Here is a 27392-nt window from a genome sequence, read left to right on the forward strand (position 1 = left end):
AGGCCTATGTATCAACTTCCTTCTGCTTCAGCCCTTAAGCAAGTCTCAAAAGCACAATTATATGGAAATTCACAGCTGCCAATATTACAATCAACCCCGCAAATGGAGTTGGATTTGCGGGGCTAATTGTAAATCACTCCCCCCAACTAATTGATTAGTGGATGACAAAAAAAATGAATCGCCTACAATTTTAATAATCAATTAAACTTTTCAGATATTTATTCAGCAAAAACGTCAAACAATTTCTGGTTCCGGCTTCCTGAATGTGAGGATTTGCTGCTTTTCTTTATGAAATGGAAGATTATGAAATATCTTTTGGTCTTGGACTGACTAAACTCTCTAAACTAAACTTTGTCAGTCAGTATCTCCGACTATGAGAAACAATGGAACAAGTGCGCCCCATGTAAAAAAGGCTCAGTCCTTACCGCAGTGGCCTGGGGTTAGATTCCGACCTGCGGCCCTTTGCTGCATGTCATTGGAAAACATTTTATAGACGTAACAATAAATAAAAAAAAAAATAACTGACACATTAATCTACAATGCATAAATATGATAGTTGCAACCCCAATTCTTTCTCTGTTTTTTGGCCTGAACCAAGATTTCAAGTGCTTGTTGTCTCTGCTTTGCTTCTGCCTCTTTCCACTTTATTCTCTCTGCAGTAAAAAACCCTGCATTGCTTAACATTGTGTAGTAGCAGTCAAGGCAGAGGAGCCGTCATGTGTCGATCCTTGTATCCATCCATCCAGCCATTGTTGAGTCGTGGGGGCAGTAGCTCCACCAGGGGGACCCCAAACTTCCCTTTCCTGAGCCACATTAACCAGCTCTGACTGGGGGATCCCGAGCCGTACCCAAGGCCAGGGTGGAGATATAGTATTTCCACCTAGTCCTGGGTCTTCCCCGAGGCCTTCTCCCAGCTGGACGTCCCTGGAACACCTTCCTAGGGAGGCGCCTAGGGGGCACCTTTGCCAGATGCCCAAACCGCCTCAGCTGGCTCCTTTTGACGCAAAGGAGCAGCAGCTCTACTTCAAGTTCCTCTCGGATGACTGAGCTTCTCACCCTATCTCTAAGGGAGACTCCAGCCACTCTCCTGAGAAAACCCATGTCATCCACTTGTACTCAGTATCTTGTTCTTTCAGTCATGACCAAGCCTTCATGACCATAGGTGACGGTAGGAACGAAAATTGACCGGTAGATCGAGAGCTTTGCTTCAGGCAACGGAGCAGTAAAGCAAATGCAATACCGCCCCTGCTGCTCCTGTTAAGATAAGATAGATTTTTTTGTCCAGAAGGTAATTTTCTCCGGCCAATCTCCATTGTCCCCTCACCTGCGAACAAGACCCCGAGGTTCTTGAACTACTTCACTTGTGGTAAGGACTCATTCCCTACCCGGAGTAGGCACTTCATTGGTTTCCTGCTGAGAACCATGGCATGATTGGCCCTGAGAAGGGACCCCCTCACCCCATACTCCCGCAGCACCTCCCACGATATCTCCCGGGGGACCCGGTCATGCGCCTTCTCTAGATCCACAAAACACATGTAGACTGGATGGACATACTCCCAGGCTACCTCCAGGATCCTTACAAGAGTGAAGAGCTGGTCTGTTGTTCCACGACCAACACAGAATCCACATTGTCCCTCTTTGTCCTCATCTTTGTCCTCATCAATTTGACTATTGGCTTAACCCTAGTTATCAGCACCTTGGAGTAGACTTTACCAGGGAGGCAGAGAAGTGTGATACCCCTGTAATTGGCACACACTCTCTGGTCCCCCTTTTTAATCAAGGGAACTATTCCTGGTCTGCCACTCCTTAGGCACTGTCCCAGACTTTCATGCAATTTTGAAGAGGCAAGTCATCCAAGACAGTTTGACTACCTCAGTGACTTCCATCAGGGAAATTGACGAAGATCCTGCTTTGCCTCTTTTTACAGCAGAGGCTGTAGCCCTTCGGGCCTGTCGGTACCCTGCAACTGCCTCCAGACTTGGGATGCCAGAAAAAGCTCTGCCGGAAGTGTGAGTTTAAGATCTGTCTGACGTGGGCCTCCTCCATACATTTCCAGTTCACCCACACTACCCGTTTGGGCTTACCAGGTCTGTCCAATCTTCCCCCAACCCATGACCTAACTCACCACCAGATGGTGATCTGTCGACAGCTCCGCCCCTCAAGTGTCCAAAAGATGCGGGCTCAGATCAGACAATGCGATCACAAAAACAATCATCAACTTTCGGCCTAGGATGCTCTGGTACCAGGTACACTTATGAGCATCCTTATATGTTCGAACATAATGTTTGTTATAGACAATTCATGACTAGCACAGAAGTCTAACAACAAACGACCACTTGGGTTTAGATCAGGGAGGCTGTTCCTCCCAGTCACCCCTCTCCAGGTGTTTATCATTGCCCATGTGCACGTAAAGTTCTCCTAGCAGAACTATGGAGTCCTCCACTGGAGCCCCATACAGGACTCCATTCAGGGTCTTCAAGAAGGCCGAATGCTGTTCGCTGCACTAACAACAGTCAGAGTCCCCCTCAGAGACCCGTTTCAACTCCACCCCTCAAAGAATCGCAGTCGTGAATCGATGACAACTGGAATCAAAAGGACGAATCGGAAATCAGAATTGTTAAAATCCAAACAATGCCCAACCCTACTCCCAAGTAACAATTAGATTGCCATAATCATTAGAGATTAATTGTGAAATTGATTCTGCATTGATTTTGCAATGTGCTACCTAAACTTCAAAATGTAAACTGGAATGACATGGGATGTAGCCTCATCATCCACAAATACATGTATGCTGGTGTGTTCCAATGTTTTAGTTCCCATGGTGGTGATGTCTAACATACAGCATGATTTACTCTCTCAGAGTGGAATGAACATTGAAAACCAGATGGTGCAGCTCTCCCAGCGCAGAGACAAGCTGGTTCCAAAGCTGGAGAAGATCCTGGGCAGAGTGCAGTCCCCAGACTACCTGACCAAGGTTCCTGCTCATGTCAGGCAGCAGATGGACACTAAGGTGAGCAGCATTGGGCCGTAAGTTGCAGGCCTGCTACGGGTTATTTATAATTGGTTATTATTGGTCTTAACATGAGAAAGGTTAATATTTTGTATTACATTTTTTTCACAATGCTACTACTACTACCACAAGAAAACCAATGAATGTCAAGCCTGCAACAACCTGCACCTTGATCCAAACTGATTTACAGTTTAGATTTTTAGTATGCCACTTCAGTAGATTTGCTACATTTTTACATTTTAGTTCATTAACATTTTACTAATATTCTATTTTTAGTTGTGTACTTAAAGTAGCCTGTGTCGTTTGGTCGCCTGTCAGTGGCGTCATATAACCTTTAGTCTAAATCCACGACGTTCCACTTCCGAGATTGCTCCGTTGCCTCTGAAAATTCCGCCGGATGTCCTTCATTCGGCCAGAATGAAGGATGAAGGATCTTTGTGTTGGCGTTCTAAACTCCGGTGGATTTATGAGGACTATGGTTAACTGCTCCTCAGATCTCTGCAGGGAAATCCAGACAGCTAGCTAGACTATTTGTCCAATCTGAATTTTCTGTTGCACGACTAAAACAACTTTTGAACGTACACATTCCACCAAAACAAGTTCCTTCCTGAGGCTATTTTGCAGAGGCACCGTGGCTCCGTCTGGTGCTTAGCACCGCCCATGACGATTGTGATTGGTTTAAAGAAATGCCAATTAACCAGACCACGTTTTTCTCCCAACCTGGAATGCTATGTAGACTAGCCAGACCCTCCTCCGCAGCGCAGTGGAGGAAGGTCTGGCAGCGTGAGACTATATAACCATTGACCCCTCTAGTTGCTCTAACTTCCATCAAAACACGGAGATGATAATACATAGAGAGTAATGTAAATCATATGTCACAGAATTATACTTTTATATGTTCTGCCACACAGCATCATGTTTTCATGACTTACATGGCACTTTGCAACACAGTAATACATTAACTGGTCCCCAAACAAATACATTTTCATCGGCAACGGTGGTTGTTTAACAAAGAAAACAATCCCACGCAACTTCACAGCCTTATCAAAAGTGTTTTGATTGAGAGACCCCTAGTGGCAGAAAATTACATATTGTACGTTTTTTAATGGAATTCATTTTTATTTAATCAAATTTTATTTCAAAATGTCCTTTTCCAAAAGTCCATAACATGAATTCCAGTATGTCTTTTACTATGAAATTAAGAAAGATGCAATAACATTTGAGCATAACAACTGTTTTTTTAATTATTACATTTTCTTTTTAATCTTTTCTGAAATTATAATAATGTATTGATTTATTCCCTGGTTTTACTGAATTTAATTATTTGTATATTATAATTCTAATTATTATTGTATCTTTATTTATGTCTTAATGATGTATTAAATACTATCCAGTATACTAGTTCCGTAGTCCATGCTCGTCTAATTGTATTCTAGTTAGCATACAATCATACAATCAAGTGTGAAACTGTGACTGGTATTTGTCCCCATGTGTTCAGATGTCGGCCCTGCAGCAGGAGCTGGAGAGTGTAGAGGAGCAGCTGAGGGTCCTGCAGGAGACTCAAACATCACCATAACTCCAGCCAACCGTGTGGACTGCTGGACATCACTCGCTAGACTATCTGTCCAATCTGAGTTTTATGTTGCATGACTAAAACTACTTTTGAACGTACACGTTCCACCAAAACAAGTTCCTTCCCGAGGCTATTTTGCAGAGGCACCGTTGCTCTGCTCGGCACTCAGCACCGCCCATAACGATTGTGATTGGTTTAAAGAAATGCCAATAAACCAGAGCACGTTTTTCTCCCATCCCAGAATGCTGTGTGGACTAAGCCAGACCTTCCTCCACAGCGCTGTGGAGGAAGGTCTGGCTATGCGAGACTAGACTTGATGAATTATTTATAATGTTGTCTGAGCTGGTGATCTCTAAACTGCTTTAATGAAGGACACTTCACTGCATAGTATCATTATTATGTTGTTCACATAATGCAGTATCTCACGGTCAAACTGTGATACTGCAGTACTGTACTGCATAACTAACAACTCACCTGCAGATGGAGTTGTGGCAGGCTGCAGGTATCCATGGAACACTTCTGTTTTGTTAATGCACATATGGCATGATGGAAGTTAGAAGCAGTTTATCGCTTGCTGCTGTTCAATCATTCATATTGGTCATTGTTTTCTAAATGAATGTGTCTTTTCCTAAACTTGACGAAGAATGTTTCCTTGTTGGGAATGTCAGAATTGTGATACCTGGAGGAATCAGTCCAGCAGATCAGGTTAAAATTGCTGTAAATACAAGTCTAGTTATATGGAAAACTTCACATCAATCTGGTGGGGATTACAAGCTATGTTGTGGACTGGACTCAACATGGCACCAAATCCATCAATGTTGGTGATCTAAGATAGTAGAAAAGAGATTTGCCTGTCATATTCAAATGAATAAAGAGGGAGAGAGAACAGAGGGACGATTTATTCATTCAAAAGGAAACTGCAGCCCAGTCACAGAACATCAGTCACAAAACAAATGAGGTAGGTATGAAAACCAAACTACAATAATAAATCAAATATAAAATATAAAATCATAAATAAAAGAATAGAGGTGAAAAGTAGGAGCCAATCACAATCAGAAAAGGATTTATTGCAAAGTAACACAAGGAATTTGCCTTGGTTGTTGGTGCATACATAAACATATTAAACATGAATATGAAATAAACAGAAACAATATGTACAATATAACTGTTTAACATTAAGAAAAAAGAAACTACACATTTAACATGTAGACAGTGCCCAGTACTTAATTGTAGCCTACATTGGTAGTGCCAATGTAAATAGATGTATACATGTCCATGCATGTCAAAATAGAATTAGCTGTTATTTTAATTGATGCTAACCAGTTGATGTATGTATATAGTTATTAGACTTAACTCACAAAAGGGGTTCTAATGAAATATTTTATTGAGTTGCATTTTGGGAAGTGTTTTTGGCGCTTGCCCCATATAGGGAATAAAAAGCAGGATATCTCGGGCTTGGCTGCTTCAATCTTGACCATTTATCTTTTTTACAGACATTGTATATAACGGAAATTAAAAAAAATGAATGTATAGTTATTCGGTGGCAGAATTGTGTTGAAATTGTTCGGGATAGGACCCTGCTCGGGTCGGGTCAACTCGATCCGAAACAGGTCAATAATCCGGAAATGTAGTTTTGCGTAGTCAAATGAAAAATGCCGTCATCATACATGAGAAGAGGCAGCCTATGGGAGACCCAGCTGGAATATAGAGAAACTGAACCCGGGCAGAGGACATGACTTCTCGCTGCAAAATGTCACTGTGGACACACAAGCCGGTGGCTGTGTAATTAACGTTGGTAGCAGAGCAGACACTGTAGCCTGCTAACATTAGCAGCGACTGGTGTTGCATACAAGAGCAGAGCCGGGGAATAATGGGAACCAGAGGTGGAGGTGCAGGCAACACTGGAGCCGCTGTGTAGCTCACATAGAGATGTGCTGTGAATGTAACACCGAAGGAAATACAAGGGTGGCTCGAATAGCAAACGTTAACTAGTCGGCCAATGCTGCAGCTTGATGTGAGCTTCATTTCCTTTCACGGTGCAAGCCCTACCGACTCGTTGAGAACGGCATGTGAGAGGTGAGTGAGACTGGACACAGCTGCTAACGTGTGTCAATGGCTTCGGCCAGGACTGCTCATGAATGAGAAAAAAACGTCACCGCTGCTGCTCGGCGTTAGCCAGCTAGCTAGCTAACAGCATGTCGGCATAACGGTTTATCTTGGTATTAAGACACTCTTCATGACCTGGTGCTCAGAAATCAGTGTAGAGAGGATAAACACCGGCTATGCCCCTGCTCCATTTAACGTCCACTGTGCGGAGTGTGCTCTCTGTTTTAATTTAGCTAACGTATAGCCGATAGTTTGGTGAAAGAAGAATGTAGCTATAGCGTAACAGCTCGGTTTCATCTCAACAGACAAGACAGCTGCACCGCTCGTGACCTGCTGTTTGCAATGTGGACACTTGCATCAGCTGAAAGTTAATAGTATGTAAGTGTTAGCAATGTAAGAGGCCTCGCCGACCAGTCTTCATTGCCTTTCTACAGTGTAGTCATGTGAAGCATTAGCCGGATAGTAACGTTACGCTGCCTGATGCCTCGGTAGGTGCCTGCTGCAGGCTCCTCTGGATCATCCTACCAGTCAGTTCCACGTTGTCTGACGGAAGGAGGAGGCGGTTAAGGAAGAATAGAGTTTCAGCTGGTAACATTTGTGAGAAGAGCAACAGTTCCCTCCCTCTGCCCATCCTCCCTCTCTGTTCAGACAGCAAAGCTTAACTTACTACAGTCGAAATGACAGATCTGTAGGCTGCTCCGAGTTCAGGTAACGTTACGGTTAGTTTGACACTTTATATTCCTTATTTCTGGGGTTTACTTCTTGTTTGGCTCATAATATTTACAGACGTATGGTTTTCATATGTCCCTGACACTTTAAAGTACCCTGACTGTGTCTGACTCTTTTCCTTTCCCTTATATTTTACGTTTCTACTTGAATTGATCCCTTGTTGTTGCCTAACGTTACTGCATGTACTGCTTTTTGTTTTCCAGATAACAACTGTACCTTAGATTGGCAGTGGGGTTCAAAGTGTTCATGTTGCTACTTTCTTTATCAAGATGACCATTTAAGTCTATCAATTCTTTCAAAGCACAGTAGTAAATATATACAGTCATTACATTCAACTAGCTAAAACGTATGCATTCTAATGCAGAAGTCCTGCAATCAACCTTACCTTCATGAATGTTCACTTTTTGTTGAAACTATTTTAGAGAGGTGTTGATTGAACTGTATGGTCATTTTCCAGCAAGGCCGAGATCCTTTGCGTGGCACTGGCACCTCATTGGCAAGCATGTGGCAGGCGTTCAGTGGCAGGTTTCGGGACAGTGGCAGTTTTTCGGGACAGTGGCAATCAGGTGGCCCTCGTTCAGCACCTACGGAGGATCAGCAGAGCTGTGCGGCACCACAGTGGCAATCTGTCGCAAATTTCCTGGTAAATGCACAGGAGACTAGTGTGTGCATGGTTGTCACAACAGGTCAGCTCGAGAAAATTAATCTTGTGTATCAAATCGGTTTAGCCTGGTACACCAGATACGGGTGAAACTGGAAATCAACCCAACTCTTAGCACCCATGTGTCAGTAGTCAACAATGCTATATGCACCGGGTTGTGTTGCCTAAACCGAAATGAACCGAAACTGCGAAAATAATTAGTTAGCTTGGTGTAAAAATAGGTTTCTCATGAACAGTATCCTGAGTGAAAGTGCTTTTCTTTATACTACTACCAGCTGGGGTGCTGGTTGTGAGGATTTTATCCCAGCACCATACATCTGGCAAGCCAGACTACTCTGCTGCTGCTACTGCTGCTGCTTACATGTCACGAAAAGGAGGATTTGTAGCTGATATAAATTACTATAAACATAACTATTAGTAAAGAGTGTTTCTTTTTATTTCTAAGTGGGAAAAATCATTACCTCCTTGCGGGAAGTAATTAAAGCTTTAGTGCGTAACTTTTTGACATTGAACGTCCGTTACATTCAAGCCATTGCCAAATGAGTTGCTACAAAGCTAATTAAGACTATCAGCTCCACACAACTCTCTGTATTTCTCAGTATGACTATGTTCAGAAGATTGTGTCGACCGGTGACTATCCCACGCAGAAAATTGAGTGAAGATAATAACCTCTTCTGAAGAGTCCATGTTTTTTTAATCCTACATCTCCTCCTACTAGCAACTGTGTGGAGGAGGGGTGGGGGCGGTGCGCGATCACGGAAGGCTTGTATTATGTGGACATGCCAACAGTTTTGTTGTCATTACTTAGAATTCCTCATGGGGGTGACAGAAACTGCGCACTATAGCTTTAAATAAAAAAAACAACAAAGTAGAGCTCAACAAAAAACCTAAAACTGACTAACAGCTGACCTGTCGTGGCAAAAAACGTTGCACTTTTTTCCTGTGGGTTTTCCCTGGAAATTTGGCCCAACCCATAAGGTCATAGTAATATGGAGATAAACAGATCTGACATGTCAGTAGCTTGTTGAGCAGGGAAGCACAGCCAAAGATCCGTTACTAATCAAAGCGCTTGCTCCTTGTAGTCAAACATCCATCCTTACAAGATTATTGCAGGCCTATATTTATCAGCAGTAATTGGTTTAGGCTTTTCTAATGCAGAGGAGCTCCTGTGGGGAGGAGTCCATGTGACCTTCATCCTTCACTCACTCACTCAAAGAAAACCCTTACTGTCACATACACATTGTTGACACTCGTGTTGTCCTATTTTTCTTTGACTGGAGAGCTCTGTGGAAGCATTTTACCATTTGTACTAGAGTCTGTTTGTTAGGGGGAAGTTGGACCTTCGTACAGCAAAACCTCAGGTATGGTCAGGCATAGGGCTGCACGATATGAGGAAAAGATCTAATTGTGATTATTTGGACTGATATTGCTATTGCGATATGATTCACGATATTGGAGAATGATCGTTTTTATATCGTTATTCTCATTTTCATTGAAAATCATTAACATTGAAAGAAATTAAAATGATTATAGTGTGATTGTTTTTTTTTTTTGTTTTTTTTGTTTTTTTTTTGCAAGGATCTGTACCAAACAAAGATTTTTTTCTTTATTCTGTAGGATAAGATTTGTAGGCCGGGATGTCTCTGCAGCACCACAATACTTAAAGTGGCCATATTATGCTCATTTTCAGGTTCATAATTGTATTTTGAGGTTGTACCAGAATAGGTTTACATGGTTTAATTTTCAAAAAACACATATTTTTGTTGTACTGCACATTGCTGCAGCTCCTCTTTTCACCCTGTGTTCAGGTCTCTGTTTTAGCTACAGAGTGAGACCTCTTACTGCTGTAACATCTTTGTTGGGAGTCGCACATGCGCAGTAGCTAGGTAAGATCACATCATCTAGGTGGCTGTTTGTTTCTACAACTTCTGTAGTACAAGGCAGAAGTGGAATGTCCTGGATATATACTAGTCAGGCACTAAATAGAGAGCCAATTTAAAGGGTCAGTTCAGCCAAATTGCAAACCAAGGTTTTGGCACTTCTGAGATGTTGGTCTCTTCCCTAGTCCAATGATTCAGCTTTGAATGTTTGTATGTGTATAGTGCAGTCCTAGTTCTTTAGGGGGCGGATTAAAGGTGCTTACACACCAACCAGACGGCCGACCGTCGGCAGAAAAGACAGTCGGACTGATCAGTCGGGTCCCCGAGGTCCAAAAAAATGCCTCAAAACACACTGAGGCGACGGCGACTTAAGCGTACGCTCTGCGCGTGCGCGAAACGTAATACGTCTCCATAGCAGCAGGCGGCGCTGCTCTGTATTGTTTCCCAGAAAATGAAAACCGGCACCGAACGTGTCACGTGGGTCTTTTTTCTCCGGAAATTCACAGCCAGACTGTCATGGCAGCTTGTTCAGAATACGATCTCATATTGTACTAAAATAGTTCACCGAAACGTGTTTCTGAAAACATTTTAAGCGAGAAATAGGCCATGCAGTTGCTGAATCTGTCTTCATTTCAGATCGACAAAGGTTAGTTTAAAAGATTTTCGTCAGATTTTGAGAGGCTCATCCGCTCGCCATTTCCGGGTGAGTCCTGACTGTCCTGTCTCTGACTGAACATGTCGGGTCGGGCAAAATGAAGGCCGACAGCTCCTCCGACGGACGACGGCACGGAACACACCGAGCAGACTCGAGTCACCGACCTCGCCAGACGGTCCGATGGCCGATGATCGGGTTGGTGTGTCAGCTCTCTAAGGTTGCTTTCATACCTGAGCAGTTTGGTCCGTTTTAACCGAACCCTGGAGCGTCTGGTCGGATAGTCCGCTTGGTTTGGGAAAGGGTGAAAGCTCATTTGAACTCCAAACAACTGAACTCTGGTCAGGGTGAAAACGGGGGCCTCCGTTCGCTTCCAAGTGCTTTAAAGTTCGGTTAACTTAACTTAGGTGAGAACATGATTCAACCCAAATACAGGAAGTAACCCAAAAACAGCATTTTCTAGGCTAAAGTTTCAACCTTGCACACAATTTAACGACTTCAATATGTCATACATAAGAATGTAATAATATCGTGGGTGCTTTTGAGGACAGTGAATTTTTTCTTCAATTTTCAGAAATGTACAGTGCATGTCTGAATGGGGCTTCTGTTTCTGCTTATTTAAAGTTCAAATGAGCTGCATTCATTCTGCTGACAATGTGTTCTCCTGCTCTGTTTTCAGGATGTTTGCTGAAGGGTAATATCCAAGGAGTCACATTCCCTCAACCCAAAGTGACCCCCCTCCCTTTTTTTACTACTATCTGCACTTTTGTAACTTCCCCTTGCTTGACTTTGTGTGACCTGTCTTAGGTCCTTTCTGTATGGGATTTCATGGAATGCATGCATTTCACAGTAGGATCATGTGAATTAATTTTAAATTGGACAATCCTCCTCCTGACACCCTCCTGACTAAAAGATAGGATGAGTCAAATTTGAAGAAATTGCAATGTGATCGGATATCAACTTCCTGCCCATCTGAGATTGCCACCTCAGTCTGTAGGATTCTCCCTCTGGTTCCAACACTTGTTCCCTACCTGCAGCCTTTTCCACGACCCCATCCCTTTTCTAGTGTCATTGGGCCATGGTTCGCAAGAAAGGTTCTCTTATACTATGCGGTGCTTTCCTATTTGTCGCCTGGAATGCTTTGCTTCTACTTTATCTTTGGGGTCGTCCTCCCATTGGCCGCCTCGGAGAAGGTGGTGGAGCGGAACCAGGAGGACAGGAGGAGTGGGGTGTGGGCAGAGGGAAAGGGGGCCAGGTCAACCTGGCTGGGGAGGTGATCCGGCTGGCAGAGGAGGTCGAAGTTCAGCTTGAGACCCAGAAAAAGCTACTGAAGCAGATTGAAAGTCACAGGGCAGTGTGGGCTCGGCAGAAAGACATCGGGAAAAGAGAAACGGAGGATACAAAAGATGTCAAACAAGAGGTTGTCCTCCAGCCACAGAAGCCTTCGCTTCCTCCAAAAGACAGTGTGGATGATCGGGACCAAACTCAAATAAAACCTACACAGAAGCCTGTTCATACAGTAGCCTCAGACTCCAAGTTAGAACAGCACCAGGACATTGAAAAAAAGGAAGAGATTGGTGAGAACAATAAACTGGCGACTTCGGTTGCCAGCCCAGATGTCATCATTCCCATCCTAGTTATTGCTTGCGACAGAGTGACGGTAAAACGGAGCCTCGACAGACTGATACAATACCGCCCTTCTCCAGAACAATATCCAATCATTGTCAGCCAAGACTGCGGCCATGCAGAGACAGCTCGTGTGATCAGCTCTTATGGCGATCAAGTGAGGCATATAAGACAACCGGACCTGTCGGACATCAGAGTTCGGCCAGAGCACAGGAAGTTCCAGGGCTACTACAAAATTGCCCGACATTACCACTGGGCACTCAACCAAGTGTTCTACACGTTCTCCCAGTCTACTGTGGTCATAGTGGAGGATGACCTGGAGGTGAGTGCTCTCATAACATAACCATGCATTACAGTAGGCATTGTCATTGTGGCATTTTGCTTTTATTGGGTCGTTTGAGGGTAAAGACACAGGAGAGGTCTGTATAGTGTGTCCAGTGGTTGATACAGGCATAGGCTATAGCTGTGAATGTAGCAGTGCAGTCTTTGTACAGTTTCTGTCATTGAATAAATGCTACTACTCCTCAGACCCAAGCCAAGTTTCGTCTCGCTATGGCAGGGTTTACATTTTTATGATGTAAATTGAGGGACCAAAAGCAGTATCGGCTCCAAATATCGGCTCAAGAAAATCGGCAGCCCGTATCGGTCATCGGATAAGGCTGATGAAAAAAAAATCGGTATCGGTCGATCCCTAGTAGTGAAGTAGGTCTATTTCAGCAAACCGCCAATGGCGGCTGACATAATGTATTTTATTTGCTAATATAGATTTGATTGAGATGAGATGAGATTTGGTGTACTAATTTTGGACCCTGGTGGTAAGACAGCTGTAGTTTCCACATCATAAATATATAAATATTCGCTTGCTAAACCTACCTTTTAGATACATTTTTGTTGGTGCAAAGCTTGTATCATTTCCCAAAATTAGGAGGGTGTTGATTTCAGAAGTAAATGGGGCAAGGACTGCAATGAATAGGCACTTCCGGCCACAGGAGAGTATCACTCACCTTGTCACATCCCGGGCATCAGGCCTTTTATGTTGGAGTCTTGGGCAGAGAGCTGCTGACAATGTTGAAGATATTGTTGCAAGCTGACCCACATCCACACCTCCTATTCATCTTAGCTTAAAGAGATTGTTAGATGGTACGTTGAGTGCCTCCCTCATGGTGATATTAATGTCTAGAAGCATTTGAAACCACTGCCCTGAATTATAACAATATTTTTCCAGTGTCCTCTCAGACCTCTTTCCCATGGAATGACAGAGTAACTGTCAATTCTACTTAATTCTCCACCTCGTTTTAGTGTTTACTTACAAACTACTTTCATCTGCTCACCCTCGCTTCAGTTTTCTTTTCCCCACACACCTACACCGCTGGTCTCTGCGGAGATGGGGGAATCCAGTTTGTAGAGCGGATGTCACTGCTCTCACGCTGGTGTAGCCAGTAGAGATGGGACGTTCGACTCCATTTACTGACTCAAGGCATTCACCCCAAGCTTGGTGAAGCCTCCACCGGGCCCCAGCACCCATAGAGCATGCGCATTGAGCCGGCTATCTTCCAGTTTAGCCCTTCTCTAACTTGAATGGGATGAAAATAATTGAATCATGCAACCTTTTAAGACTTTTCAAATGTTATCGGACACAATGGATTCAATTCTGTTAGTGAAACGAGTCATTTTGAAAGGATTGTGACCAGTGTTGGGGAGTAACGGAATACATGTACCGGCGTTACGTATTCAGAATACAAATTATGAGTAAGTATTCCGTTACAGTTACAATTTAAATAGTTGGTATTTAGAATACAGTTACATTGTTGAAATCAATGGATTACATGACGATACTTCTCTGTTTCACGAGTTTATTCAATCTCTGAATAAATTAAGGCAACTCCATGCATTTCCCAGAAGCCCCACTATGAAAACGAAAAAATGAGCTATTTGCGTGATCACTGATAGAGGTAGAGATGGAGCCGGAACCGGCACAATAGAGCCAGGGCAGGAATGCGTTTCTATCTTGGAAATTCAAAAAGCATTTCACATTAAAGAAAGAGAAGGTATAACTGTGCAGTGCAACCTCTGCTTGCCAGCAACCAACCTCTTTTCCGTGTCCAAATTACTCCACCTCCAACCTGAAGAAGGATTTTAAAGTTGTTTTTTTTTAATTAGCCAAGGGTAGTCGTTTGCTGTAGTTTTACTGGTCACCTTGCTATTTTATAGTTGACGTGCGACTTTACATTCTCCTATGTGCTGAAAGACTGACTAGCCCCGTTTGACATGCTAGCTAATGTTAGCTAAAATTAGCTCGTGGTAGCTTAGACTGCGGTTAGATTTTTGTAGTATGCAGTTCGGGACTACAAATACAAAAATCTATCTGCTTGTTTAGGTACACATTCAGCCAGTTGGAACAGAAGAACACACCAGAATAGGCTTGTTTAGTAAGCAGGATTTGATGGCCGCATTCCTACACTTATAAAATGCTATTTAATGTGGAAATAATCCAAGTATTCAGAATACGTTACTCAGATTGAGTAACGTAACAGTATACGTGACAAATTACATTTTTGGGCATGTATTCTGTATTCTGTAACTGAATAGGTTTTGAAAGTATCCTTCCCAACACTGATTGTGACCATAGACTGTAAATTAGTGGACAGAGCTTTTGACAGAGAGTTTGCCGTTACGAGCGCAGCCATCCTGGTTGCGGGTGTGACGATTTTAGACGAGAGGGAGGAGTGAGGGAGGAGCTGCTTACACTCTATGTTACGTTACACACTTTCACTGGCAATCACATCATAGCCACGCCCTAAAACACCCCCTGCTTTATTGGCGATTTTAAAATCAACAAGACCATAATTATAAAAATGAACATCATTCTGTGTTGCAGAAGACTTAAAACTAGCGATTGAGACCATAAACTCATGAAAATGTTTACTGAGGTAATAAATCAAGTGAGAAGTGGATCACTTTCTCATAGACTTTTACAGAAACCGACTTCCTTTTGCAACCGCACGTGTTGCCCCCTGCTGGAATTCAGATAGAATGCAGGTTTAAGGCACTTCCGCATTTGCAGCACTTCACCGAACCGGATGCGTTGTCCATTAATATTAATAGTCTGTGGTTGTGACGCTCAGTTTTCCAGCTGCTCCTTTCCCCATGCTTGTGTGCCGTTAGAAAAATGCTTTGTGGGCCCCTGTCGGAGCAGGAAGTTGTCAATTACCACTATGTCAAATTGACTTCAGAGCCCACTGTTCCTGGGGGTGTGCTCAGAGGCACTCAACCTGTTTCAGAGCTGCTCAAATCGAGTTGAAGAGCTGAGTATCAAGCCATCCAGTCAATCACTCACTTGCACCCACTGAACCAATAAATTCCACCCATTCCCAGTCCCCGCTGATTTATACGACTAGACCAAGAGTTCTCAAAGCCAAGGCAAAAAGTTTATTTTTAAATCTCTCTCTCTCTCTCTCTCTCTGTCTCTCTGTCTGTCTGTCTGTCTCTCTCTCTCTCTCTCTCTCTCTCTCTCTCTCTCTCTCTCTCTCTCTCTCTCTCTCTCTCTCAGACACTCAGACCTTCAGCTCAGGGCAGGGAACGGCTATAGCTTTACTGCTAACTTCATACTCACCGACACACACTGGGGATGCAGGGATTGCAAATTTCTTAGCCAATACTGATGTGTAGAAATTTCTATTTGGCCGATGGCAATACCGATGCCGATGTTTGTTTTCTTTTGCGGCAGTTAAACAAATGAATCTCATTATAAAAAAATATTATATATGAGCAGAAATTCAATCAAACAGTTTGCGCACCATTAGCTGCATACTACCAGCCGGTAAGCTAACATTACCCGGTGTCTTTAGCTGCATGCTTCCAGCCGGTAAGCTAACATTACCCTGTGTCTTTAGCTGCATGCTTCCAGCCGGTAAGCTAACGTTACCCTGTGTCTTTAGCTGTATGCTACCAGCCGGTAAGCTTACATTACCCTGTGTCTTTAGCTGCATACTGCCAGCCGGTAAGCTTACGTTACCCTGTATCTTTAGCTGCATGCTGCCAGCCGGTAAGCTAACGTTACCCTGTGTCTTTAGCTGCATGCTGCCAGCCGGTCAGCCAGCGTTACCCTGTGTCTTTAGCTGCATGCTGCCAGCCGGTGAGCCAACGTTACCCTGTGTTTTTAGCTGCATGCTGCCAGCCGGTAAGCTAAGCTGTCTGCGGATAATTTATTCATCTTCTCGAATGCTGTGGTTAACATGGGCTGAGTCTTTCTGTTGGTCTGTGCTCTCTTAAAGTTAGATGGGTTCGAATTTTGAAATTGACTTATTTATTTATTTGCATAATTTTGCATGTTTGGTCTGAAAAGCCTTTAAAAGTTAGTAGAAACATCTGTATCCACACACTGACAGTATAATATTTAATTCTGTTTGTTCCATTCCATTAGATCATTGCAGCAGTTTGATGTTTTATATTAAGTGAAAGATTAAAACAAGACCCCTTGCTTTTATGACTGCACCATTCCATCAGATGGAAAGAGTACTAATTGCACATGCATTCATTTGTGCACAGAATCCAGGTATATTTGGTAACTTTGGGATCTTCAGCATAATTAAAACAAAGTAAAAGTCTGAGGGTTAAACAGTGCCTGGAGACACAGCATGAGTTTGTAATTATGCTCCCACTGGTAGGTCTGGCAGGATTGAAGAGGTTAGATAGCCTGTCTATAGTAAAAGTGTAATTACATGTGGCTTCCATTCAAATGTGGGTTAATGATGGCTGGAGCTGGTCCCACATTTGTCTCACGTATTCATCACTGAAGACGGTCTGTTCAAAATGTACCACAGCAGCTTATTAAGACTTTGTGATACATTTGCCCCCTACCAGTACCCTTGTTAGTGTGTCACAAAGCCCAGGGTGGATCCAGACAGAGCCATTGCACAGCATATAGTGTGTGTGTGTGTGTGTGTGTGTGTGTGTGTGTGTGTGTGTGTGTGTGTGTGTGTGTGTGTGTGTGTGTGTGTGTGTGTGTGTGTGTGTGTGTGTGTGTGTGTGTGTTGGATCACAGCAGAAACAATTACTGATAGGCCTTTTTGGAGAGAAAGAGAGCAAAGAATATCCGTTCTTCTGAATGGACAGCTGTTGAGATTAGCACATTTACTGTATATGATGATTGGATTATACTGTATGGGCTGGCACTGAACAGAGAGGTTGACATTGGATTGGTAAAACTGCTAGTAGCGGATAAAAAAACATTGGGTGAACATTTGGCTGGTAAAAAGTGCCTCAGCAGCAGGAAAAAAGTTACAGGAAATTCAAAGTAACTTTGACCTCAACCCGCAGTTTGAGGGAGAAACTTCCCTGTAAATCAGCAATTATTTTGCCAATGAGCAGGGAAAATCTGGGTTTACTTAGACAACTCAGGCACCAACTCTCCCTGTTTGTTTTGGCTAATCTCTCTTTAAATTGACAGTTAAAGTTGATTTAACCTATTGCAACAAAGTTCCCTGGATGGATTTGTAATGTGTAAGAGTAAAAAAATGACGTAACATTATTTATTATACATTTATTTGATTCACAGCTGCTATATAGTGTTTTGACCTCGACAACCCAACTGCATTTTACCGCAAACTTGCGACTAGTTAACTTTCGGTCGGTGATTGTGAATGTTTGATTGTATGAAGGTGTTCACGAGATGGATACCAACCTTTAGTGAACTTGTGAATTTCGCCAGCCGTCTTGTCTTCTTTATGGAGACAGACGCTGTGTACACGGTGGGCTCGATGTTTTTTTAAGCCTTCAATGTCGCCTTACAGGCACCTAACCCTCACCTTAACACTAACATAACTTCTTTGACGTAACCATTGCCGCGTTGCCTGGAAGGCGACGTTGGGGGCTAAAACACCAAACACTGCACGGTGGGAGGCGCTGTGTGTGTATGTGAGCGAGACACAAGTGACAGAGAGACGGAGGAGAGTAGGGAAAGGAAATGCAGAAGAACGTGTTTTAAATAGCGTTTAAAAAAAAAAACCCGTTAATAACGAAACGCAATGTGCAGCGGTCGGTGTTGATAGTGAGGCGCACCGCCGCACATTAGTCTATGTGTGGGAAACACTGGGTGTGCATAAGACTGACATGACACGTCATTATTATGACACGACACCTGTCATGAACATGAAGGAGTAATTTTGAGTGTTCATGAGAGGTCAATAAGGGTCATTCGGTAAATTATGACACTTTTATACAAAGTTAGCATTGTCAGAGATGTCTTTGTCATGACAACTTGACATTAACAAAGACAACAATCTCTGTTATGACGTGTCATTAAACAAGACAATACAACCGTCAATGTCTTTGTAATGACAACTTGACATTGTCATAAATGTCATGACAGTCCCAATTATCAAACTTTAATAAACTATTTAGCTTTACATGTTAACATTACATTAAACTGTCATTAAGAGGTTGTTTTTTTGCTGTCATGAGAGCATATAATTGTGTCATGAATATTATTTCTTGACCTCAAGTAAGGTGAAACAATTTGGACTTGTCATGAAGTTTGATTTCATCATCAAATGCTTATATGACGGTGTCATGATTAATATCCCTGACCTCAAGTAAAGTGGAACCATTTGGACTTGTCATTAAGATGTCTTAAAAGTTATAAGACCAGTTGATGACCGTGAATGAATGCAGTACTGAGGTGATTTATTGAGTTTTGGACTTGTTGTTAACTATAGTTAGCTGCCATTAGCTTGGTTAGCTGTAATGTTACAGCTGTCCAATTAGCTAGCTGACTCAGCGCTGGGCTGCAAAGAGCTAAACCCAGAAAGAAAACCATCTCGGTAACGTTAGTGCATTCCTGACGTAAACTGGCCTCCTCCGTAAGTCTCGGAGGCTGTTTTTAGTCCAGGTCTGTAGACACCGACTCAGCTAAAGCGCTAGCATGGCGGAATTAATTGAATCCGATTGAATCGCTCTGAAGCTGCCTGGTGGAAACCCAGCTTTACGCACATTCAGCACTATTGGCAACTGTAACCGCTAATCAATATCTGCGATGCGACAACTCCTTCCTACTCGTTGGTTTGATGTGTTAGGTTTAGGCATTAGGAATGTGATTGGTTAGGGTAATAATACCAGGGCTGGACAATCAGATGCAGAGTAGGGCGTGACACGTCTTCACCATCAAATTTGCTCTGCATTAGCCATTAACGGAGCTTTTGGTGTCGGTGACTACGGCTAGATGGATGGAACCAAACACAGCGGGGATCAGTTTTTCGACTGAGAATACACTACCGAGAGGGTTTTCTTTCCGGGTCTGGCTCTTAGCAGCCCTGGGCTGAGTCAGCTAATTTAACAGCTGTACAGCTAACTGAATTCACTAGCTAACTGCAGCAAACTACAGTTAGCGATTACTTTAGTAAGCTACCATAAGCTAGTTTTAGCAACAAGAAATGTTAGCCTAAAGCTAACGTTATCTGTTAAAAATTCATTAAATCACCTAGGTACTGCATTCACTGTCATCAAACTGGTCTCATAACTTTTAAGACATCTTAATGACAAGTCCAAATGGTTCAACTTTACTTGAGGTCAAGGATATTACAAGGATACTGTACTTCAGCCCTCCCTTTCCAAGCATGAGAGTAGAAGTGGTAAAAGCAGCATTGTGACTCCTCACAACTAGTGTCTAGTTGATGCCATTTGTCACATTTCTGGTGTCTATGAATTCTTAGCAGCTCCACTAAAGAGGCATTTCCCCTTTTAAACTTCTCACATGGTTCTATTTTAATAACCGTTTCAAGCCCTGAGAAGGTACCCTTATATTTCATAAAACAAAAAAGGCATAAAAATGTATGTAGCAAAACTTAGTTTTACCTTCTCTCCTGCTCCATTAATCATGTCACGACCCCTCAGGTTTATCTTGTGACCTTTTGGAGGGGCCTGGCCCCTAGGTTGGGAACTACTGGAGTAAACTAAAGTAGCTCCACCTTGAGCAGCTCCACAGTTGGTGTTAGCAATACATCAGTGTTAATCTAATAATGTTATACATATAATAATATATTAGTCACAGGAATATTTTTCTGCAGAGTGAATCATTTTACTTATGATACTTTTAGTACATTTAGCTGATCATTCTGCTGTACTTCTACTTAAAGGTGTAGTGTGTAGGTTTTAGGGCGATCTGTTGGCAGTAGTTTAGTTTCTCATAGGATCCCCATTAGCTGTGCCCTTAAGCACAGCTACTCTTCCTGGGGCAGTAATAATATTAATAACTGTTTTCATCAGTGTATATTCACCTGGAAATAAGAATCATGTTTTGGTTACCTTAAAATGTGCCATTTAAATCTTCATACATGGCTTCTCTTCCATGGAGTGCGCCACGTTGCACCGCCTTATTTCTACAGTAGCCCAGAACGGACAAACCAAACACTGGCTCTTCGGAGCGGTTTTGCGTCGGCCACCTTAGTTCTCCTCCGCCCTTGGAACATGTTTCAGTTGATTGCAATTTGCAACCTCGCCGCTAGATGCCACTAAATCCTACACACTATGCCTGGCCCACACTAAAAGATTTTCAAATCTTAACAGATGTTGAAAATGGGAGAGCCCGGTTCGTGGAGTGTTTTTACATTATTTTTACAATAACTTTGGGTAGAAAACTCATACAGTTTAAGGGTGCTGAGCAAACAGGGACGATGAACAACTGGATATACTCTCATCTCCTTCATTTAAAAGGCATGTTTGATGCTTTCATATGTCAACACTTTGACTAACGTTAGCTTGGAGAGCTAATATACCTGTTGGGCCACAGACTAAAGAAATGACACCACTCAAACTAGCAGTCAGTTTGACCGGTGGTGGCATGTTGCTGTTCCTAATGCTAGATTTGGTTTATTAAAGACACTAGCAAAGCTATTTTTAAACAGTTGTGGCTGAAAAACAGAAATAAACTGGTTTGCCTATTTCACCTATCTCCGCAGTTTAAATCAGGAAGTGATTATTGTGTTAGCATGATGTCACAGGGATTCGGTCTATTGGCACTTTTACTTAAGTAAAGGATCAGAGTTTTTTTCAAAGAAAGCAAATTAGTGATTTTGGGCTATAACAATAAAACTGACTTGACTTGTATTTTTATCAGAATAGATGATCCTGGAACCATAGATAAACAAGAGTGCTGATGCTAGTAAGAATAACAGGATTCAGGTTAGCAAGATCTGTTCAGACAGCAAAACAAAAAAAGAATGACAGAAAAGAGTAGAAACCGCAGTTGAGATTTTTCCCTTTGGAACAGTATTTGTCCTAGGTCCTAAATAAAAACTGCCGCTGTTTACTTCTCCAAAAATAATTTTTCTGTTCTTTGAATACAACAAATTTTTAAAGGGTAATTCCAGTTTATCACAGCTTGGGTTTTGTTTCTGAAGTTTTGTCCATAATTTCTATCAGTAGCCTAATAATAACATTGTACTCTGTATTGTAAGTTAATTGCTAGGAACATGCTAGTCTCGCATTGCCAGACCCTCCTCCACAGCGCTGCGTTTGGAGGGTCTGACTAGTGCACACAGCATTCCTGGAATGGAGAAAAACGTGCTTCTGGTTTATTGGCATGTCTTTAAACATAATGTGCTGACGGATTGTGGCTGAGCTAGACCAGAGCAGAGATGGGGACTCGAGTCTGAGACTCGGACTCGAGTCGCACAAACAGCTTACTTCAGACTTGACTTGCGACTCGACCCAAAAGACTTCAGACTTGACTCGGACTCGAGCTTTGAGACTCGTCAACAACCTGTTTTCATGCAATTATTGCTTTTTAAATCTTTTTTTTTTTTTTTTTTTAATTCATTCATGTATTTCTATTTTCTTTTATTGGCGCATATACGTTGGGGAAACATATGACGAGCTGCATGTCCCCTGCCCTTTGCCATAATGTGCGCGTACTCACATATAAAAAAATGCACTGACGATGGCATCAAGTCCTCCTGGAGTTGTGCCTTTTGTCATTAGTTTTGCTTTCAATAACTTGGTAAACAGTGGCAGTAAGCCAACAGCTACACGCAAGGTGTGTGGCACCAAGATAAATGATGCCGGATCAACAACGTTGAACTTCATCAGGCATCTCAAAACGCACCCAGATAGGTCAGTCACTCGCTAATGTGAAAGAGACGTTACATTTAGCATATATCGTCACAGGTAGCAAGCTAACCATCGCAAAGTTTGTGCTAATGCTGGGAACAGGCAAATTGTATCTTTATATTTGTATCCATATGATGTGACAGACTTAGGTTAATATTGCACCAGGTCCGAGGGCTAGAGGGCTGTTAAGTAGCAGAAGATTAGACTATACAATGTCCTAAGTTGGAGACCCAATGTAAGTTCTGGATGTAACAAAATTAAGCTAGCTCCATTAAAGCATACGTGATATTTTTCCCATCACAAGTTCACATCCACTCTTGGCTGCAGTGCCCACATTTTATTTCAGAAAAAAAAAAACATGATAGAAACGTTTAGTATTACTTTAGCTATTTACCCCACAGAACACTACACATGTCAGTTTTATGCAGATTTAATTAGTGGCAAGCAAAATAATTTCAAATGTCCATCTACAGGTTTACAATAAGATTTAACAATACAGTGTTAGGGACAGATCAGATGGCCAGAGACTTGAGACTTGACTTGGACTCGTGGCAAAAGACTTGAGACTTGACTTGAACTTGCCCCTCAAAGACTTGAGACTTGACTTGGACTTCCAAAAAATGACTTGTGAACATCTCTGGACCAGAGAGTATTCGGTTTAATTTGTCACAAACCCTACAGTGTGCCTTGGATTGTTTTTTAAGGAGACTTGGATTTGAGACCAGATTCTACCCATGCAATGAGCCCCTGACTGAGTAACTGATAAATATTTGAAAAAGTAACTAATAAATTAAATTTAAAAAATGACGAAACTTGGTGTTGTGTTACCTTGTAGGGCTATATATTTTTTTTAAATGGAAATTAGTTTGGTTGTTCTGTAGTATGGAAATAGTCTTTAAAAACTAACATGAAAAAGAATCATGATTGGATCGTGATCCTGCCTGGAGAAAAAAATGATACATTTTTTATATATATATATATATTATAATATTTTATTTTGAATGATTCTTTTGATCAGTTGGAACTGTATCTCTGAAGCTGCAGCTCACTACTGTGTATCTCTGTCCCCTCAGGTGGCCCCAGACTTCTTTGAGTATTTCCGAGCCCTGTACCCGATCCTGCGCGCTGACCCCACCCTGTGGTGTGCTTCAGCCTGGAATGATAACGGCAGAGAGGCCTTGGTGGATCCCTCCAAAGCCCAGCTCCTCTACAGAACAGACTTCTTCCCCGGTCTAGGCTGGATGCTGCTGAAGGAGTTATGGGATGAACTGGAGCCCAAATGGCCCTCGGCATTCTGGGACGACTGGATGCGTCAACCGGAGCAACGTAAGGAGCGCTCCTGCATCCGGCCCGAGATCTCCCGGACTATCACCTTTGGCCGCAAAGGCGTCAGTTTAGGTCAATTCTTTGACCAGTACCTTCGCTATATTAAGCTAAACACTGAATTTGTGCCTTTTACCAAACAGGATTTGTCTTATTTGCTAAAAGAGAATTATGATGAAAAGTTTATAAAAGAGATGTACAGCGCCCCGCTGGTGAAGATTGAGGACCTGCAACAAGCGGGCAGCTTAAAAGGGCCTGGACCATACCGGGTGCAGTACTCAAGCCGGGACAGTTTTAAAGTCTTTGCTCGAAATCTGGGGGTGATGGACGACTTGAAATCTGGAGTTCCTCGTACAGGTTACAGGGGCGTAGTGGGTTTCCTGTTCCGGGGTCGGAGGGTGGTCCTGGCTCCACCAGAGGGCTGGACGCAGTATGACGTCAGCTGGAGCTGAGACACTGGTCCACACTGTACTATGGGAATGGTGTTGGAGAGGGGACACAGCCTTACTAAGAGGGACACCCTCTCAGACCAAAGAATATCAGCAGACGCAATGGTTCATGAAGGAATGAAAGCAGCACAGATGGAGCTGCACATCCATGGAGCATGGAGTGTTGAGCCAGGCTGCTTTGTTAGGGAAGCTTTTAAAAGGTGGTCATTCAGGATCAGCAAGTTCAATGGCCACACAGAATTTACAGAGTACAAAATTGTTAGGAAAAGAAAGTTCCACCCTTAAACACTGTTTCAAAACAGCTATTGGCAATGTGCCTTGCTTTCTGGGCCCATTTTGTTTGGTGTATTTTTTTATTGCTTTAAATAAGTGGCCAAATGTAGACTTAACATCTCATTCAGAAGTTTGTAACAGCGGTAAATGGAGTTTGGTAGCATAAAATCATTTGAATTGTCAACAGAAAGGGATTGTTTCAGTGTCTGGGATAATACACTGGAGGCCAAACACAAGCAGAAAAACAGTGTTATGTATAACCTCTTCGGTAATTTTGCAAAGTTTTGGAAATTGATCCAACTCGCCAGATCATGTTACTGTTTAAGTCTATACACTAATCAGAAGCAGGAAAATGCTTGGTTTATACGATGTTTTTGGTGGTAAACAGAGTCCTAGCCATGGTAGTTAACATTAAAGATGGAAGAGACATCAACTTTCCAAATGACAGTGAACTGATCCAGGGCCAGCTAACTCTGTGTCACTGTCCTGCCGTGCTGTCTCCCGGAGCTCTGAGCAACTCATCAAATCTGTTCTGGGAATGATGAAAATACTAGATCATAAGACGCCTATAAGGTGGGGACAATCGATGCCAGGTGGCTGCATAATAATCATTTTAATTTACATAGCACATTTCCAAAAACAAGTTTATGAAGTGCTTTACAGACATAAACAGAAAAAAAACACAAATTAGAATGTTCAAGTCACATGTTCAATGCAGCCATGAAATAGAAACCTAGATAAAAGACAATGAATACAAATCTTTTGTTTTATGCTTTTCATGTATTTATTCTTATTTTATGAATGAAGTTTTTAAAAGCGGACACTGAGGTAGCTTGTCTAGGCCTCCACCCTCTGTCTCCAGCCTCGTCCATACTTTGGACTGTAGTAGAGGAGACCTTTCTAAGTAAATCACCTGCCCACGTTTTTTCCCTAGCTTACAGATCACTTAGAATACTATAACACATTTCATGAGCTGCTCATCAGAATCATCTTTATTGGCCAAGTATGTGTACACATATAAGGACATTTGAATTGCTTTGAGTTGCTTTCAATGTACTAGACCTAGACATAAAGTTAGAAACAAGGCTGAACAAAGAGAGGCACAAATAAACAGAACTGTTATACAAGTAGGTGAAAACTCATAGACCAAGTTCATTGACTTGTCCATGTTCCGGGAGATAACAGCAGAACCATGACATGTGATGTCGTGATGACATGACAGTCCTGAATCCCAGCTACAGCTTCACTAGATCAGAACTCACAGGAGAACTGCTGGACTTCCACAACGGACTACGTTTGTGTTGGGAACTTAGGATATAATAGCCACAAAGTAAAACCACTAAAACCCCCTGACACCCCTGACAATGGAGTTGTTCCTGACCGATAAGCACTGCTGTCCTTAGATCAGTTCACGAACATAGCCTTGAAAGCGGTGTGATGACCGTGCACGATGCTAAATCAAAGCAGAGAGATGATCTCACAGTGTTAGGGGGAGACACTACAGGCTAAACTACTAACATGTCTTCTGTCAGACTAGTGGGGGAGAACATCCAAAATACACATTCACCAAAAGTTAGCATTAGACAATGCCTCATTTGCATATTTAAACATAACATTTCAGAGAACTTGTAATGCAAAAAAAATGACTGTCTTAATGCAAGTAATCAACTGGGGCAGCTTTCATGCTGATATATTCAGAATTTGACAATCCATATCTTTTAAAAGCCGTTTTTCTCACTTCAGTAGCACTCCCATACAAGCTTTCCACATGTATTCCTGTCTGTATTCTGAAGGTTTTAACAGAAGGGTTTGTTCACATATCAATTATACAACGTTTTATTCCTAATAATTTGATTTTTTTTTATGGCTGTTGACAGTATGTGATTTGTGTGATAAAAAGATATCCAAAATCCCCTCTGTAAAAACCTTTGACTCTAATAGGTTAACAAAATGAAACGAACATTTTGAACCTGGCTTTATGTTTCATTTCTGTTCTGAAAATGTATGCAAATTAGCACATATTTAACAAGATGTCTTATTTGCATTTAACAACATAACATTTCAGAAAACGTAATGTAAAAAATAATTTCATGCTGATATCCGTTGCTTCAAATATTTATTTTTAGTGTCTCCACTTCGACCTCTGTATGCTTCCAATGCAGTCAGTCAGAGCACAGTTAAAGCTACAGTGCGTAGTTTCTGTCGCCCCCATGAGGAATTCTAAGTAATGACAACACTGTCTGCGCATCCACATGATACAAGCCTTCCGTGATCGTGCACCACCCCCACCCCTCCTCCACACAGTTGCTAGTAGCCAAGGAGGACACGGAGGTTTAAAAGAACATGATGGACTCTTCAGAAGAGATAATTATCTTCACTCGAGCTTCTGCGAGGGAAAGTCGCCGGACGACACAATCTTCTAAACATAGCCATACTGAGAAATACAGAGAGAGTTGTGTGGAGCTGATAGTCTTAATTAGCTTTGTAGCAACTCATTTGGCAATGGCTTGAATGTCAAAAAGTTACGCACTAAAGCTTTAAAGGCCCAGTGTTGCTACGTGTTCTGATTGGTCACGCCTGAAGGACGCTACGCCCTAAAACTGACAGCACTGCTAGAAGCATAACGAGGCCTTTGTGCTCCATCTCCTGCTCAAGCTGCTCTCAGAAGTCCTATTTGTTTTAGTTTTTTTTTTTTTGTAAAGTAATGCATTGAATGTTTGTGCGTAGCCCAGTTTAAACTCCCATCAATGTGATGGGTTCAGACACTTTCTCCAGCTGAGTTAACTTGTGTGTGTCTAAATTTGTAGAAGGAAGTTGTTAATATGAAGGATGAAATAATAATGGTAAGGCTTTTTTGAAATGATTTAACTGTCTTGAACTTGAAGTTTTAACGATGTTTGCCAAGCTGCAAAGGAGTTGTCTAGTCATTGATTCTATCATTTCCCTGATGATCACTCTGAAGCCCTGACACAGGGCCACATGTATTTAAATGACATCAAGCCATGA

At 42.3% G+C, this 27392-nt stretch overlaps 2 protein-coding genes and 1 long non-coding RNA gene across 10 annotated transcripts in view; 2 read left to right on the forward strand and 1 right to left on the reverse strand.

The window, feature by feature from the left end:
• The window catches only part of vars2 (valyl-tRNA synthetase 2, mitochondrial), a 56589-nt gene that overhangs the window by 28594 nt on the left and 603 nt on the right, over positions 1–27392 (forward strand). For 2 of the 4 annotated variants that reach the window (XM_035993232.1, XM_031279170.2), the window contains exons 29-30: positions 2861–3010; positions 4509–6037. In XM_035993232.1, the coding sequence (XP_035849125.1) occupies positions 2861–3010; positions 4509–4586 (228 nt within the window). In that variant the 3' untranslated portion in view covers positions 4587–6037. Of the gene's footprint in view, positions 1–2860; positions 3011–4508; positions 6038–27392 lie in introns of those variants that run through there. The other 2 variants (XR_004895407.1, XM_035993233.1) reach the window with 2 other exon arrangements.
• Positions 576–26201, reverse strand: LOC116035836. The gene is made up of 3 exons (XR_004101461.2): positions 25898–26201; positions 1787–1791; positions 576–588 (listed from the first exon to the last, which is right to left on the reverse strand). It is a non-coding gene; the product is annotated as an uncharacterized LOC116035836 (long non-coding RNA).
• The window catches only part of mgat1b (alpha-1,3-mannosyl-glycoprotein 2-beta-N-acetylglucosaminyltransferase b), a 34551-nt gene continuing 13372 nt past the window's right edge, over positions 6214–27392 (forward strand). Inside the window, exons 1-3 of one of the 5 annotated variants that reach the window (XR_004895408.1) lie at positions 6214–6659; positions 11291–12559; positions 23415–24361. Coding sequence is in view for 4 of the 5 variants with exons in the window: in XM_031279171.2 (XP_031135031.1) it covers positions 11690–12559; positions 23415–24116 (1572 nt within the window). In the remaining variant the exon portion in view is untranslated. Of the gene's footprint in view, positions 6660–6693; positions 7409–8936; positions 9441–11290; positions 12560–23414; positions 24970–27392 lie in introns of those variants that run through there. The other 4 variants (XM_031279171.2, XM_031279172.2, XM_031279173.2 and 1 more) reach the window with 4 other exon arrangements.

This window comes from Sander lucioperca, chromosome 16 (genome assembly GCF_008315115.2).
Source record: "Sander lucioperca isolate FBNREF2018 chromosome 16, SLUC_FBN_1.2, whole genome shotgun sequence".
Taxonomy (NCBI): Eukaryota; Metazoa; Chordata; class Actinopteri; order Perciformes; family Percidae; genus Sander; species Sander lucioperca.